The following is a 12,225-nucleotide window of genomic DNA, read 5'->3' on the forward strand; positions in this document are numbered from 1 at the left end:
TGCATACATGTAACACACACACTTCCCTGGGGTGTATATGCATACGCAGGACACATGTAACACAGACACATGTAACACAGGACACACACACCACACACACACTTCCCCAGGGTGCACATGCATACACAGAACACACACACACATACTTCCCCAGGGTGCACATGCATACACAGGACACATGTAACACAGTATACACACACACATACTTCCCCGGGATGCACATGCATACATGTAACACACACACACACTTCCCTGGGGTGTACATGCATACACAGGACACATGTAATACAGTACACACACATCACACACTTCCCCAGGGTACTCATGCATACACAGTACACACACACACACTTCCCCAGGTCCTGTAACACACTGTAATCCCCACTCCTTCCTCATCTCCGGGCCTCTGCTAACCCACAGGCCTGGGCGGTGAAGTAGACCATCACCCACATTCACAGACAACAGGGCTGAGGCCTGGAGATGGGCCGTAAGCAGATCCCATAACCACTCTGAGCCCCCCTTCCCCAGAGCTTCTGAAAGTGGGAATGACCCCTGGCCCTGAGGACCGGCAGCAGTAACCATGGGCCCTGAGTTACTGCAGGGTCAAGGCCATGAGCACAGGGCAGCCCGACTCCCTGCCGCACCTGGGGGAAAGCACAGGTAGTTGGTGGCTAAGACAGTAAAGAATCCACCTGCCATGCAGGAGATCTAGGTTCGATCCCCGGGTCGGGAAGATGCCCCTGGAGAAGGTAACCCACTCCAGTATTCTTGCCTGGAGACTCACATGGACAGAGGAGCCTGGTGGGCGACAGTCCATGGGGTCACAAAGAGTCAGACATGACTGAGAGACTCACGCTAACTAACTAACACTAACAGGCTATAACAAGGGCTGTTACATTCACGATGTCCCCAAATCCTCAGCACAAACTAATTGAGGAACTGAGGCTTGGAGACCCTCGCCCCCAGGTCACCCAGGTGTTCAGGGGCTGAGCCGCAGGCCTCGTGCTTCCAGAGCCCCTCTCCTAACCATGGGTTGGGCTTGTAGAGGGCGCTCAGGCAGGGTGCCAGGATCACTGGGCCAGGCCCTGTTCCTTCGTCTCCTTTGCCAGCTCTGAGCCAAAGGTTGGAGGATCAGTCACTCATCAGCAAACCCTGCTCCTCACCTGGCTCCTCTGAACTGCAGTCTGCGCCCTGGTTTCTGGCCACTTCCCAGGGAGACTGGCCCATTCATGCCAGGAGGACAGTCTCCTGCAGGGGGCCACTCGGACCCCAGAATCTGGGCCTTTGGAGGAGAAACCCCGAGCAGCTGTTCTGAAAATCCCTGCTCATTTTTCTCTGGACGTCTCTTCCACGTGTTTCCAGGGCAGAAAATTGCAGAGGTTTTGCTAATTGCTCTCACTTCTTCCTCCTCCCTCTACAAATAATCGTTGTTTGGAAATTCTTACAAAGGAAGCGGTTGAGTTTGCAGCTGAGAGATGTGGAGGTGAACAGCAAGAAACCACCAGCCCGCCCCAGAGAGGCGGTTCGCAGGGCGGGGCTCCCCCACCACCTCGGGGAGGCACCCCTGCCCAGCACAGTCTGAGCACAGCCATGCACCCTGCCGGGGCGCTGCTGGCCGTCTGTGGCCTGGTCCTCGGTGTCTTGGGGAAGCCTTCACCAGGTAAGAGGGGATCTCCCCACTGCCTGGGTGCTGTGAGCTTGCTGCTCACACGTCACCAAGGCACGTTCCAGGGGACCTCATAGAGGCTGCCTTTGTGGGGAACAGGTTTTAGGGATACTGGGGGTTCTGGGGGCCAATGAACCGCCTTCTGTTCCCCGCCATTCCTGGTGTCTGTGGGTGCCCAGAGGAGGCCCACCCCCAGGGCCCCTTCGTGGGGACAGCTCGCAGGGTCAGGCCATTTCTGAGAGTGCATCCTTCCGGCCTCCACTGCGGCCCTGTGACTTGTCTAGGGGAACATTTATCCTTCCGGCCAGGCCACCACTAGGGGAAGGCGAGGGGAGCCGCCAGGAAATGAGACCCAGAGAGGGTAGGTGACGCACCCAGTCACACAGCCCCTGAGCACCTGGCCCCACGTGCACAAGGAAGCTGTTGGCCGGAGCTGAAATGACCAGCGGCAGTGCAGGGCGTGGGGTCAGTGCCCAGGCAGCAACTGTTCTCTGCCTTCCTCTGTCTTCAAAGGAGGCTGAAGCCTGGCCACAGGTGACCAGGTGGAGGTGCCCGGGCAGGTGACAAGGAGACAGCCCGAGCTTCTCAGTCCCTGGAGGGGTCACAGTCTTGGGAGTGGGCGACACTGCCTGGGGCTCTGGCCCATCTCGGGGATCACAGGGACCAGACACCCCGCCGCGGTCCCCTCCCCTGGGTCGCACACTGTGAACCCCACAGGGCCTCTCCTCTGGGCCATCTGTCTGCCTGGGACCCCCGAGTGCCCATCCGAAGGAAAAGCCTGAGTGAGGGGCCCACGTCTCCACCACACTGGGATGGGCGTTCCTGCCCTCCCCGGCCCTAAGCTGCTCCTGCTGCCTCCCTTCCTCCCCTAACAAGGGGATGGTGAGGGAAATCCTGGCCCAGAGGCACTGGGCGTGGGCCTCTTCCCTGGGTGGGACTGCCTGTCCTCTGCCGGGGTTTGGCCCTGAACCCAGCCGTCTCAAACCCCACGGGAGAGACGTGCTGTGCCTGCCCCTGCTGTGCCCCCTCTGGCTGGCCGGGCCCTCCCCTGTCAGCTCTGCTCACAGCCCTGCAGCCCAGATGAAGGAGGGCCCAGGATCCAACTCACATGCAGAGGCCTTGGGAGCTCGAGCCTGTCTGAGCCTCAGTCTCACCGTCCACGAAATGGGCAAATTACCCGACCGCCGGAGGCCCAGGAGGAGCCTGGCTGCTGTGGCCCAAGAAAGGCAGTCCCCCTGGGTCTGGGGTGCTGGGCAGTCTCCCGCCCAAACCCCAGATCCTGAGTCTCTGCTGGCCGCAGCCCCCACGCCACACAGACCCTCTGTGCTGTGATGGAGCCCAGGCCCAGCGAAGGCCTCTGGCCCTGTCTATAGAGTGAGGGGCTTAGAGAGCCCTGGCTGGTGGTCCGGCAGAGACAGTTCAGCCCTGGCCCCGAGTCTGCCCTCACCACAGCCCTCCTCCAAGAACAGATTCCAGAGCCTTCCACAGTGGTGGGACAGGGGTCCCCACTGTCACGCCCTGGGCACCTGACTTCTCCCCACCCCTGGCGCTGAACTGCGCTGACCTGAGCCCTTCAGAACCTAGAAAACCGCTGCGCTGATTTCCTCAGCTGCTCTGCCTTCAGTTGAGAATGGAAAGCCCTCTCTTTCAAGCTGACTCTCCCCTCTCCTGGGAAGCACCCCCTACTCAGGCTCCCAGGGGCCCAGCTTCTCACCACAGGCCACCTGGGCAGGGCCTGGGGCCCAGGACCTGGGCACACCCAGAGACCACCGTCCACAAGGGAGGCCCATGCTGGGCTGCATCCCATGGGGGGGAATGCCACATCTCGGCATGGGGGCCCCTGACCCACCCTCTGCATTCTGAGGTTTTTTTCCACCTGGGACACCCTTTACCCCCACTGCATATATGCATTTTGCATATTTGATATTTGACAGTTGCGACACTATTACACACCCATTAGTGACAAGACCTTCCTACAGATGGTCTCTTGTACTTTCACCACAACCCTGAGTGGTAGGTGCCGTCAAGAGAGGCTCAGAGAGGTCAAGCAATTTCCCCAAGACCACACAGCCTTTGAGAGACAGAGCTGGGATTCACTCTGTGCAGGTCCTGGTGGGTTAAGGCTGGGACTAACTAGCATCCTGTCTGTGCCGGGGGACACACACTCCCCCTAAACGAAGGGCAACTCATCCCTGAGAGCCCCCAGAGCCAGCCGGTGGGTGTGGCCCCACAGAATTAAGGGCAACCACCGGCTCACTGAGACGTGATGTCACATGAGGGGGCATGGCTCGGGGTGAACCTCCAGGCAGACTATGGACACCAGCATCCCAGTCCCTGGGCACGACCCCTCCCCCCCGGCGTGAGCCCCAGGCCCTGCCCACGACAAGGGCCCCATGAAGCTGGCAGGGAAGCAACCACCAGGAGGAAACCCCCAGGCACATGGCGTGGGGGACGGGCCTTCAGCAGAGACGTCAGAGTGTTCCACTCCTGGGCACCCTGGTTCTCTTCTCGGGTTACCCCCCTCCCAGGCACACCTAGAAGAACATTCCTGAAACAGGAAGAGGTGGGGAGCCTTGGGCCACTCAGGAGCCCCCTTGCCCTTCCACACCAGGAAACTCCCCTCCCCGCAGGGCAGCTCACCCACCCACGGAGAAGGACCGCGAGGCCGGAGGGACGGACTCCCCAAAGGGCCCGGCTCCCTCCCCATCTTCAGTGTGTGGACCACGGCCAGCGTCCCAGGCTTCAGTGCCTCCCATGTATCTTCATTTTTTAGAAAAGTAAGTTGAGGGACGTTTGTTTATGCAAAACATTTGCTACTGATTCATTTTACAGCTGGTCTTTGTCAGGAAGTTGCTGTCCTCTCCCGGGACGCTTTCTGAACATTTGGTGGTGATTCGAGGGCAGACCCTGTCCTCTGTAACCTGCGTGGGAACAGTTAATGGTTGCTGCCACTCCCGGGGCTGCGGACAGCGTACCCTGAGCTCCGGTCCACCTGGTCAGCAGTGGACCTGCTCTGACCCCTAGAGGCCTGTGAAGCGCCCACACACTCCTGGTGGGAGCGGAGTGCCCCACCCCGTGAGGGCGAGCGTAGGGCCTGGCCACTGAGAGCACGGGGGGAGGCTGGCGTTGGTTCTGAAGAAGGGGTTGTCCGGCAGGGAGGACAGCAACTGGAGGAGGGGTCACTCTGGATTCTGATGGAAAGTTAACTTATCAGCCAGAAACATCAGAACGGTTCCTTGATGCTTTGCTTCCCACTCTCACCACCAGGAGAGGAGAGAGTCCTAGATTCCCTTGTATCCGGCGCTGAAAGGGCCTGGGGTGACTTCACAGAAGGGAGTGGCCGGGGAGTTCACCGGGATGGCCTGGTCCGAGCCATCTGGGGGTCAGTGGGAGCAGCCTTGGCGGTGTCAGGGCGGGTGGGCAGGGTCTGCCAGGGGCCGGGCCCACACGGGTTCCTGCCCATGACCGATCCGGGCCCAGTTCTGTTACCCTGGTCTGAGACGACACCCCGTCTCCACCAGGGGCATCTGCTCTGGCCGCAGGAAGGCTGGGCCTCTGCCGTCCTCCCTCCAGGCCTTTGCGCTCCTGCCCAGGGGCTTATCCGGGTATCATGACAACTGTGTCTCCGGGGGCGGCCAGACCCCTGACCCAGTGCCCACCACCTGCCGCCATCCCCCTAACCTCCCCAAGTCCCTGGCCCCTCCATGTCTTCTTTGCCGAATCTCCTGCTGCTTGAGTTATTTCTTCCAGACCAGCTGAAGAGCTCTTTCTCTCCCAAGAGCCGTGAGGGGCCCACCCATCTCAGGAGTCTGCCCACCTCTGTCTCCCCTGTGCCCCTCTGGGCCGCAGCCCCCATTGCCCCACCTCATCTGGAGACCTCACTTCCCTCCACACCGCCCCTGGGTGTGGGAGGCAGAGCTTTTGTTCCTCCTCACAACCTCACCTCCTGGTAGTCCTCTCAGCCCGCGTCACCAGGCCACCACCTGCCACCAGCATGAGTCACAGTCCGGTTCCGGGCCCCACACCCAGCCTCCAGCTCAGGGCTCTCTCTGCTCTCCTTTCCCACCCTCCACCCCCCACCCCCACGTACCTCCCGGGCCTCCAACTGGTCCCCACCTGGCTCCCTCCTGAAGCCTCTTCTGCCAGGTCACTGTCACCATCACTGCCCCCCACCTCTGGACTGTGTGCCCCCCTAGCCCCCGGCATCACTCCCAGCACCCCTCCAGAAATACTTCTTGAGAGAAAAAAAGAGCGCGGCTTTAAAACCTGGAGTTAAACCCGCCCTGCACTTCTTGGAGGCCTGTTTTCTCCCTGTAGATGGGGTACAGGTGCAAGGAAGACAGCCCCCGGGACCCCTTCGGTGGGGGTGGGGGGCCAGACTACCTGGCTAGGACCCTGGCCCCCACCCGGTTGCCTCTCTTCTGGAAGAAGACCCCCCCCACCTTGGGCTTATTCTGCCCCCCGCTTTTCCCTGTTGATGTCTTGAAGAATCGTTCTGAAAATAGGTTTGACTTTTCAACGTTTTCAAACTAAAAATGAGGTTCTATCGTTTGCTCCAACTACTCTGCTGACAAGGCCTCAGTGACCCGAAGCCTATATTTTAGGAAATGTAGTCAAAAATAAACCAAATTCAATGATTCTCACAACCTCTGTAATTTTACCGAAATCACTTAGGAACTGACGTCACACGTTTGGGAGGGACGTTCATCAGAGGTCTGGCCTCACCTAGTTTCACTTCGTTATTATTAATACAATCACGTTAAGTTCAAGTGAAATGAAATTTAATACATTTTATTTAAAAAACAGGTGACAGTGATTATCTTTGCAACACTGAGAGTGAGCTCTAACATTTTTGTTATACTTTTCTATATTTTTCAAGTTTCCTACCAGATAGGTAAGCTAATAATCATAAAAGGCACCATATGTGATTCATACAAAGGAAAAATCGACAGCCATGGAAGTAGATCTATAAACACACGGGAGACTGGGCTGTCCAGCAGGTGCTCCTGCTGTTTATAGACTATGCTGATGAGCAGAAATCAAGCTGTTCTCCCAACAGAAAACCACACTGGACTTCCCGTTGTCAACAGCAGGCCAGGAGCTCTCCAGCACCAGAGTCAGAGCCACGGGCTCAGGGCCCAGACGGCCAACCAACATAGCTGCCATGTCCAGAGACCTCAGGCACGGCCAGCCTCTGTGGGACATCACAAGGACCGGGTCACTGCAAAGGAGAGTCTCAGAGACGCTGGGGACAGAGCTTGGTGGGGGACCAGTGACAGGATCCCGTGCCGGGACGTTCTCACCAGGGTGGAGCAGGCCCCCAGCTGAGCGGGCCTCGCAGAGCCGTCCGGAGCTCCGACTCGACCAGGGACCCAGCTGGGCCCACCTGCCAGGAGGGGTCCCGCTCGGGCAGCCAGTGCCAGTCCCCCTGACAAAGAGGCTGTCACAGGCGCCAGCGGGTCACACGGCGGGTCAGGGGCCCTACAGAGACCCTACCCAGACCCAGATGGGGCCGGCGGCTTCTCTGCCCACGGCCAGCGCCCCTTCCATGCTCCACCCCTCAGCTGGGCTGATGTGGCCGGCCCGGCCGGCCTGGTTCTCACTCCTGGTGGGGGTCTCCTGTGCGTGCTGCCACATCAGACGCCCAGTTCTAAGGAGGGCTTCGTGATGACCTCAGGCAACGGGGGAACCAGCCCCCTCCGGGAGCCTCGATCTAAGCCACGGGATCAGTGACACCCCGGCAAGATCACCCTGCAGAGCTAAGCCAGGCGTCCGCCACGTCCCAGCCTCTGCCAGAACCCACAGACAGGCCGGCCCCAGGAAAGGTTCCAGCATCTCTGACTCAGCATCCAGCCCGGGCTCCTGAGCACACAGACCCACACAGGCCATCCTGCCAGGTTCCCGGACCCCGGCCCAACCAGCCCACTGGGCCTAACCCCCACCCACCCCCAGCTCAAGTTGAAGGTCCTCTCGGCCTGTCAGCCTCATGACTTGGGGTCTCTGTTCCCCAGTCCGGCCCCTGAGGAATGAAGCCCCCATGCGCTGCTGACCTCACAGCATGGTTTTCCTCCCGGGAGTCAAGATTTCTTCACAACCAGGGAGCTGTGTGTCCTCTGATAGTGGGGCCCACACCCAGCACCCCAAGTCTGCAGTCCCAGCGAGTCCCCTATGAGGAGGGACCCGGGCAGCACTGACCCCTTCTCTCCACACTCTACGCCTGGAAGCTCATCCACACGTCTGTGGCTCCGGCCTGCCCACCTTGTGCTGACCCCAGCCCCACTGAATCCTCAAGGTGCTCCCCAAGGTCACGGCCAAGGGAGGCAGAGTAACCCTCCAGGCAGCACAGGCCAACAGACCCTCCACACCGGCCAGAACGCAGCTGAGCCCTGACGGGCTGTGCATGAAACGGGGACCCCACACTCCACGTGACTCAGAGGAAGACCACAGCTGACTGGGCACCGGGGGGATGGGACAGCTCCGGGTCACCTCAGGCACAAGATGACTTCAGGAAAATCGGGGGAATTCCTAGTAAAGAGAAGTAATCTACCGCCCAAACCCTCTTCCCGTTCTCCCTCCCCCACAATTTTTAATGCACAAGTAGTCTGTGACCACCGCAGCAAAACTGAGAAATGTCGGCTTGAGATCAAGTCAGCCCTGAACTGCCAACTACGAATTCTGCCATCCACCTGCTTCCTGAACTTCCAGAGGAGCAGCACACGGGTGCCCCAGGGACCTGGCAGCCTGGTGGTTTCAGTCCAGGGTCCCGGGAGTGATGGACGGCCTCCAGGCACTTCCCCCTCAGCCACTTGCTGGAGACAAGCGGAGGGGTCAGAACCAGAGGGCAGCCTCGGAGGCCAGGGGCGACTTCTCTGCACACCAGGGCTCATTCTGACAGAGGCTCTGGGGGGCTGTCCAGGTTCCTGTGACTGTCAGAGATGACCTGGCTTCTGAAAGGGGCCAGGTGGGCAGGGACAGAACCTCTTCTTATCCATCTCTCTGCCCCCTACCACACTGGCCCTCGGCTGGGGACAGGGCAGCCACGAGGACGCACAGGAGATGCACCAGGAGGTTCGGGGTAGATGGGCCAGGAGGGTATATGGCCAGCGGAGGCAGGGACAGGCAAGGTGGTCGGATGGGAGGGGTGGATGGATGGGGGCCACACTGGGAGCAGAGGTGGGAGGCGTGATCCCTGGGCCAAGCCCCACCCCTCAGCAAAGTTCTCATCTGGTTCTGTTTCTCGTCCAGACTTTTGCTCCCAGATCCTTAAGACAGATGTGAAACCAGGATTTCCCAAGACCATCAAGACCAATGACCCGGACGTCCTCAGGGCGGCCCGACACAGCGCTGAGAGCTTCAACAACTGCAGCAACGATGCCTTCTTGTTCCGGGAGTCCCGCGTCAGCAGAGCCCTTGTCCAGGTGAGGTCTGGGCTTGTGACAGCGCAGGGCAGCCAGGTCTGACCAGATCTGACCTCCCAGAACCAGCCTGGGGCCACCTGCATCAGGCTCCAAGGCCAGCACCATCTCTCAGTGGATCAGGCTTCCCCAGGGTGGACAGTGCAGCCCCTGGGGCAGGGGCACAAGCTGTACTGCTACCCACCTTCAGAGCTCCCTGCAGGCGGCTATGCCGCAACCACAAAGCACTTCTGGCCACGCTGCCTCCACCATGCCCCGTCCCCACACACGTCACATCCTGGGAGGTCCCCATGCTCCTAAGTGACCTTGTATGGGAGGCCTGATGCTCCCCACACAGAGACCCCATGGGGCAGCCAGACCTGGCTCATCCTGGGTCCTGAGAACACAGGTCGAGGGTACAGGACACAGTCACTCACCCCCTAAAAGCAGGGGCCCAAGGCAGCCAGTCACAAGCTTCGCATCCACTGACCCGAGGACCCATGCTGCCCCACACCATCCAGCATGCTGACACACACTCATGGTCAACCCCTGGGCACAGGATTGGCAGGTGACTGTGTTATCCCCATTGTCTGGCGATTGCAAACTCGAGAGCAGAATGCTGCCTGGATCATGGAGGGAGGGCAGTCTTCGTGGGTGAAAGCTGTGCCTGGGCCCTAGAGGCCCAGACCAGGGGACCGGGGTCTTCCCTCCCTACCGCCTGTAGGAACCTGGGCCCAAGCCTGGAGGGAGGGAGGTGGCCCCCAGCTCACCCCCTCTCTCACCATGTCCTGGACCCAGTGTCCCGGGCCCACCCTCTGTCCCCTCAGATAGTGAAAGGCCTGAAGTTCATGCTGGACATGGATATCGGCAGAACTACCTGCAAGAAGACCAGGCATGCAAACCTGGATGATTGCAGCTTCCAGACCAACCGCACCCTGCAGTGGGTAAGAGGGGGTCTCACCTCCCCGCCCCTCGCACCCCCCCCAACCACCTCCACAGCCTCGAGGTCACCCTCAGCACTTCTCTCCCCATGAGGCTCCAGATCCCACCCTGACACTGGAAGGTGGGAGGCAGCCCCCCGGGACGTCCCAAACGCCCAGCCCTCCTCGCTCCCAGAGGCACGTGTCCAGGAGCACACACTGAAGGCATGGAGGTGCAGGGAGAGCAGAAACACCTTTGACATAATTCAGAAATTATATATACACACTCGGGGAGAGCGGAGGCGGCAGAACTTAGCGTTAGTCGCTCAGTCATGTCTGACTCTGTGACCCCACGGACTGAAGCCTGCCAGGCTCCTCTGTCCATGGGGTTCTCCAGGCAAGAGTACTAGAGTGGGTTGCCAGGAGCAAAACTTGGTAATCTGTAAATAGAGGTGTGGAGGATGTACTGTTTTTTTCTTTTTGGCTGTGCTTGGTCTTCGTTGCTGAAGTGGGCTACTTTCTAGTCATGGTGCAGGGCCTTCTCACTGCGGAGGCTTCTCTCGTTGCGAAGCGCAAGCTCAGTAGTTGTGGTTCACGGGTTTGGTTGCCCCACAGCACGTGGGAACTTCACCTAAAAGGGATCAAACTCATGCCCCCATGCTGGCAGTGGACTCTGAACCACTGGACTGCCAGGGAAGCCCAAGTGTCATTTCTTGAATTACTCTTGCAACTTTCCTGTAGATTTGAGTTTTTCAAAATAAAATCAGGGCAGGAACAGAACTCTTCAGGAAAGAACACACACATGCCTATGTATGGGTGTGCACACACACGTGCACACATGTGAACACATGCACATAAGCACACGTGAGTACATAACCGCCCCCCAAAGGCAGTGGCACTGGGAACCTGCTTCTGCAGTGGGTGGGGGTGCCTTGATGGGGTGGGCAGCCTCCAGGAAGGGAACCCTCAGGCCACCCCTCCTTTCAGACCCTCAGCTGCTACTCTGAAGTCTGGGTCATCCCCTGGCTGCAGACCACCGAGGTGTCCGTGCTCCACTGTCACTGACTGCCGCCTTCCAGCTCCGTCCCTGTTGTTACCCGTCCTCGAGAATGGCACCTGCCAGGAACACAATGGTGGCACCAGGAGCCCATGGACAGCCACGTCGTCGCTGGGACAGGAAGCCGGTCTGCACAGATGGGGCGAGTCTTCTGGTGCGAGTTACATGGGTTCTCGACCCCAAGGGCCCTCCCACCCAACTGCCCTGAGGTCCCAGGCCCTCAAGGAAAACCCAGAGGGCTGTCCTTCAGGCTGAATAATCATCCCAGCACTGGGCAGGGACCCGACCAGCTCAGTCACGACCTCCAAGGTGAACATGTAGGAATAAACCTGAATAAAGAACTGACCCCCTTGAAGCTCTGCCTGGTGCTTGACCCACTGAGGGGAGAACTGGAAAGGCAGCTCAGTGACGGGAGGGCCCGCCGTACGGTGGGGCACAGTGGGAACCCCAGGTCCAGCGCCAGGGCCAAACGCCTTGGGACACCCCCGTGGGGCCACCGTGACTGACGCAGCACACAGGCTCTGAACTCCCCTCTGTCCTCACGCACCAACATGCGCTGGAGCACAAAGCCAGGCTTTTCCTGACAACCACGGGGCCACCTGGACGCTGCCCCACAGGCCTCACGGGACATCAGAATGGAGAGGTGTTGGGGGAGCTGCTCCAGGGCACCCCCAACCCTGACCGCTCCCCCCACCCCGTGCCCGTGACAGCGTCACTCACTGCAGGGGTGGGTGCCAGCCAGCAGGGGCCTCTGGCCCGCACTGCCACCCAGTCTGCGTGCTTGTTAAAACTCGGCGGCTCTGCCCTCAGAATGATTCTGACAGCGGCAAGCTGGCCCTCCATCTCATTCAGTGTCACCAGGAAAACGTCAAGTTAAGGACCCGGGATTCTAAGACGTACAGTTACCACTAAGAAGGAACACTCAGGTCTCAAACTGACCAAAACCAAACTCCAGCCAGCCAGCCCACCCTGAATGTTCCCCGGCCTCCCTGCCAGGCCCTCTGCCCCTGCCCATCAGCCGTGGAGACTCTGGGATCCGGCTCCAGGCTCCCTCCCCACCCCTACCCCGGGCTGCAGACGGACCAGGCTCTGAGGAACGCCTGCAGCCTGGTGTACTAACCGCCCGCAAGGCTAAGTCTCACTGCTGCCCAGCCTCAGTGCCAGGGACCCAGGTACCTGTAGGTCTGA

General features: G+C 59.7%; 1 protein-coding gene across 1 annotated transcript; it reads left to right on the top strand.

Annotated features, from left to right (window-relative positions):
- Positions 1–1,531: 1,531 nt before the first annotated feature.
- Positions 1,532–11,392, top strand: CST7 (cystatin F). Its single transcript, XM_043882706.1, has 4 exons — positions 1,532–1,660; positions 8,912–9,084; positions 9,888–10,004; positions 10,968–11,392. The coding sequence occupies exons 1-4, from the start codon at positions 1,591–1,593 to the stop codon at positions 11,043–11,045; spliced, it is 438 nt and encodes a 145-aa protein (XP_043738641.1). The 5' UTR covers positions 1,532–1,590; the 3' UTR covers positions 11,046–11,392.
- The last annotated feature ends 833 nt before the right edge of the window (positions 11,393–12,225 follow it).

Source organism: Cervus elaphus, chromosome 23 (assembly GCF_910594005.1).
Source record: "Cervus elaphus chromosome 23, mCerEla1.1, whole genome shotgun sequence".
NCBI lineage: Eukaryota > Metazoa > Chordata > Mammalia > Artiodactyla > Cervidae > Cervus > Cervus elaphus.

Bases quoted from the DNA above. Each gene is read 5' to 3' on its own strand.
- CST7 (XM_043882706.1), top strand. From the start codon at position 1,591: ATGCACCCTGCCGGGGCGCTGCTGGCCGTCTGTGGCCTGGTCCTCGGT. The intron at 1,661-8,911 runs GTAAGAGGGGAT...TTTCTCGTCCAG, and splicing joins CTTGGGGAAGCCTTCACCAG to ACTTTTGCTCCCAGATCCTT. The intron at 9,085-9,887 runs GTGAGGTCTGGG...CTGTCCCCTCAG, and splicing joins TCAGCAGAGCCCTTGTCCAG to ATAGTGAAAGGCCTGAAGTT.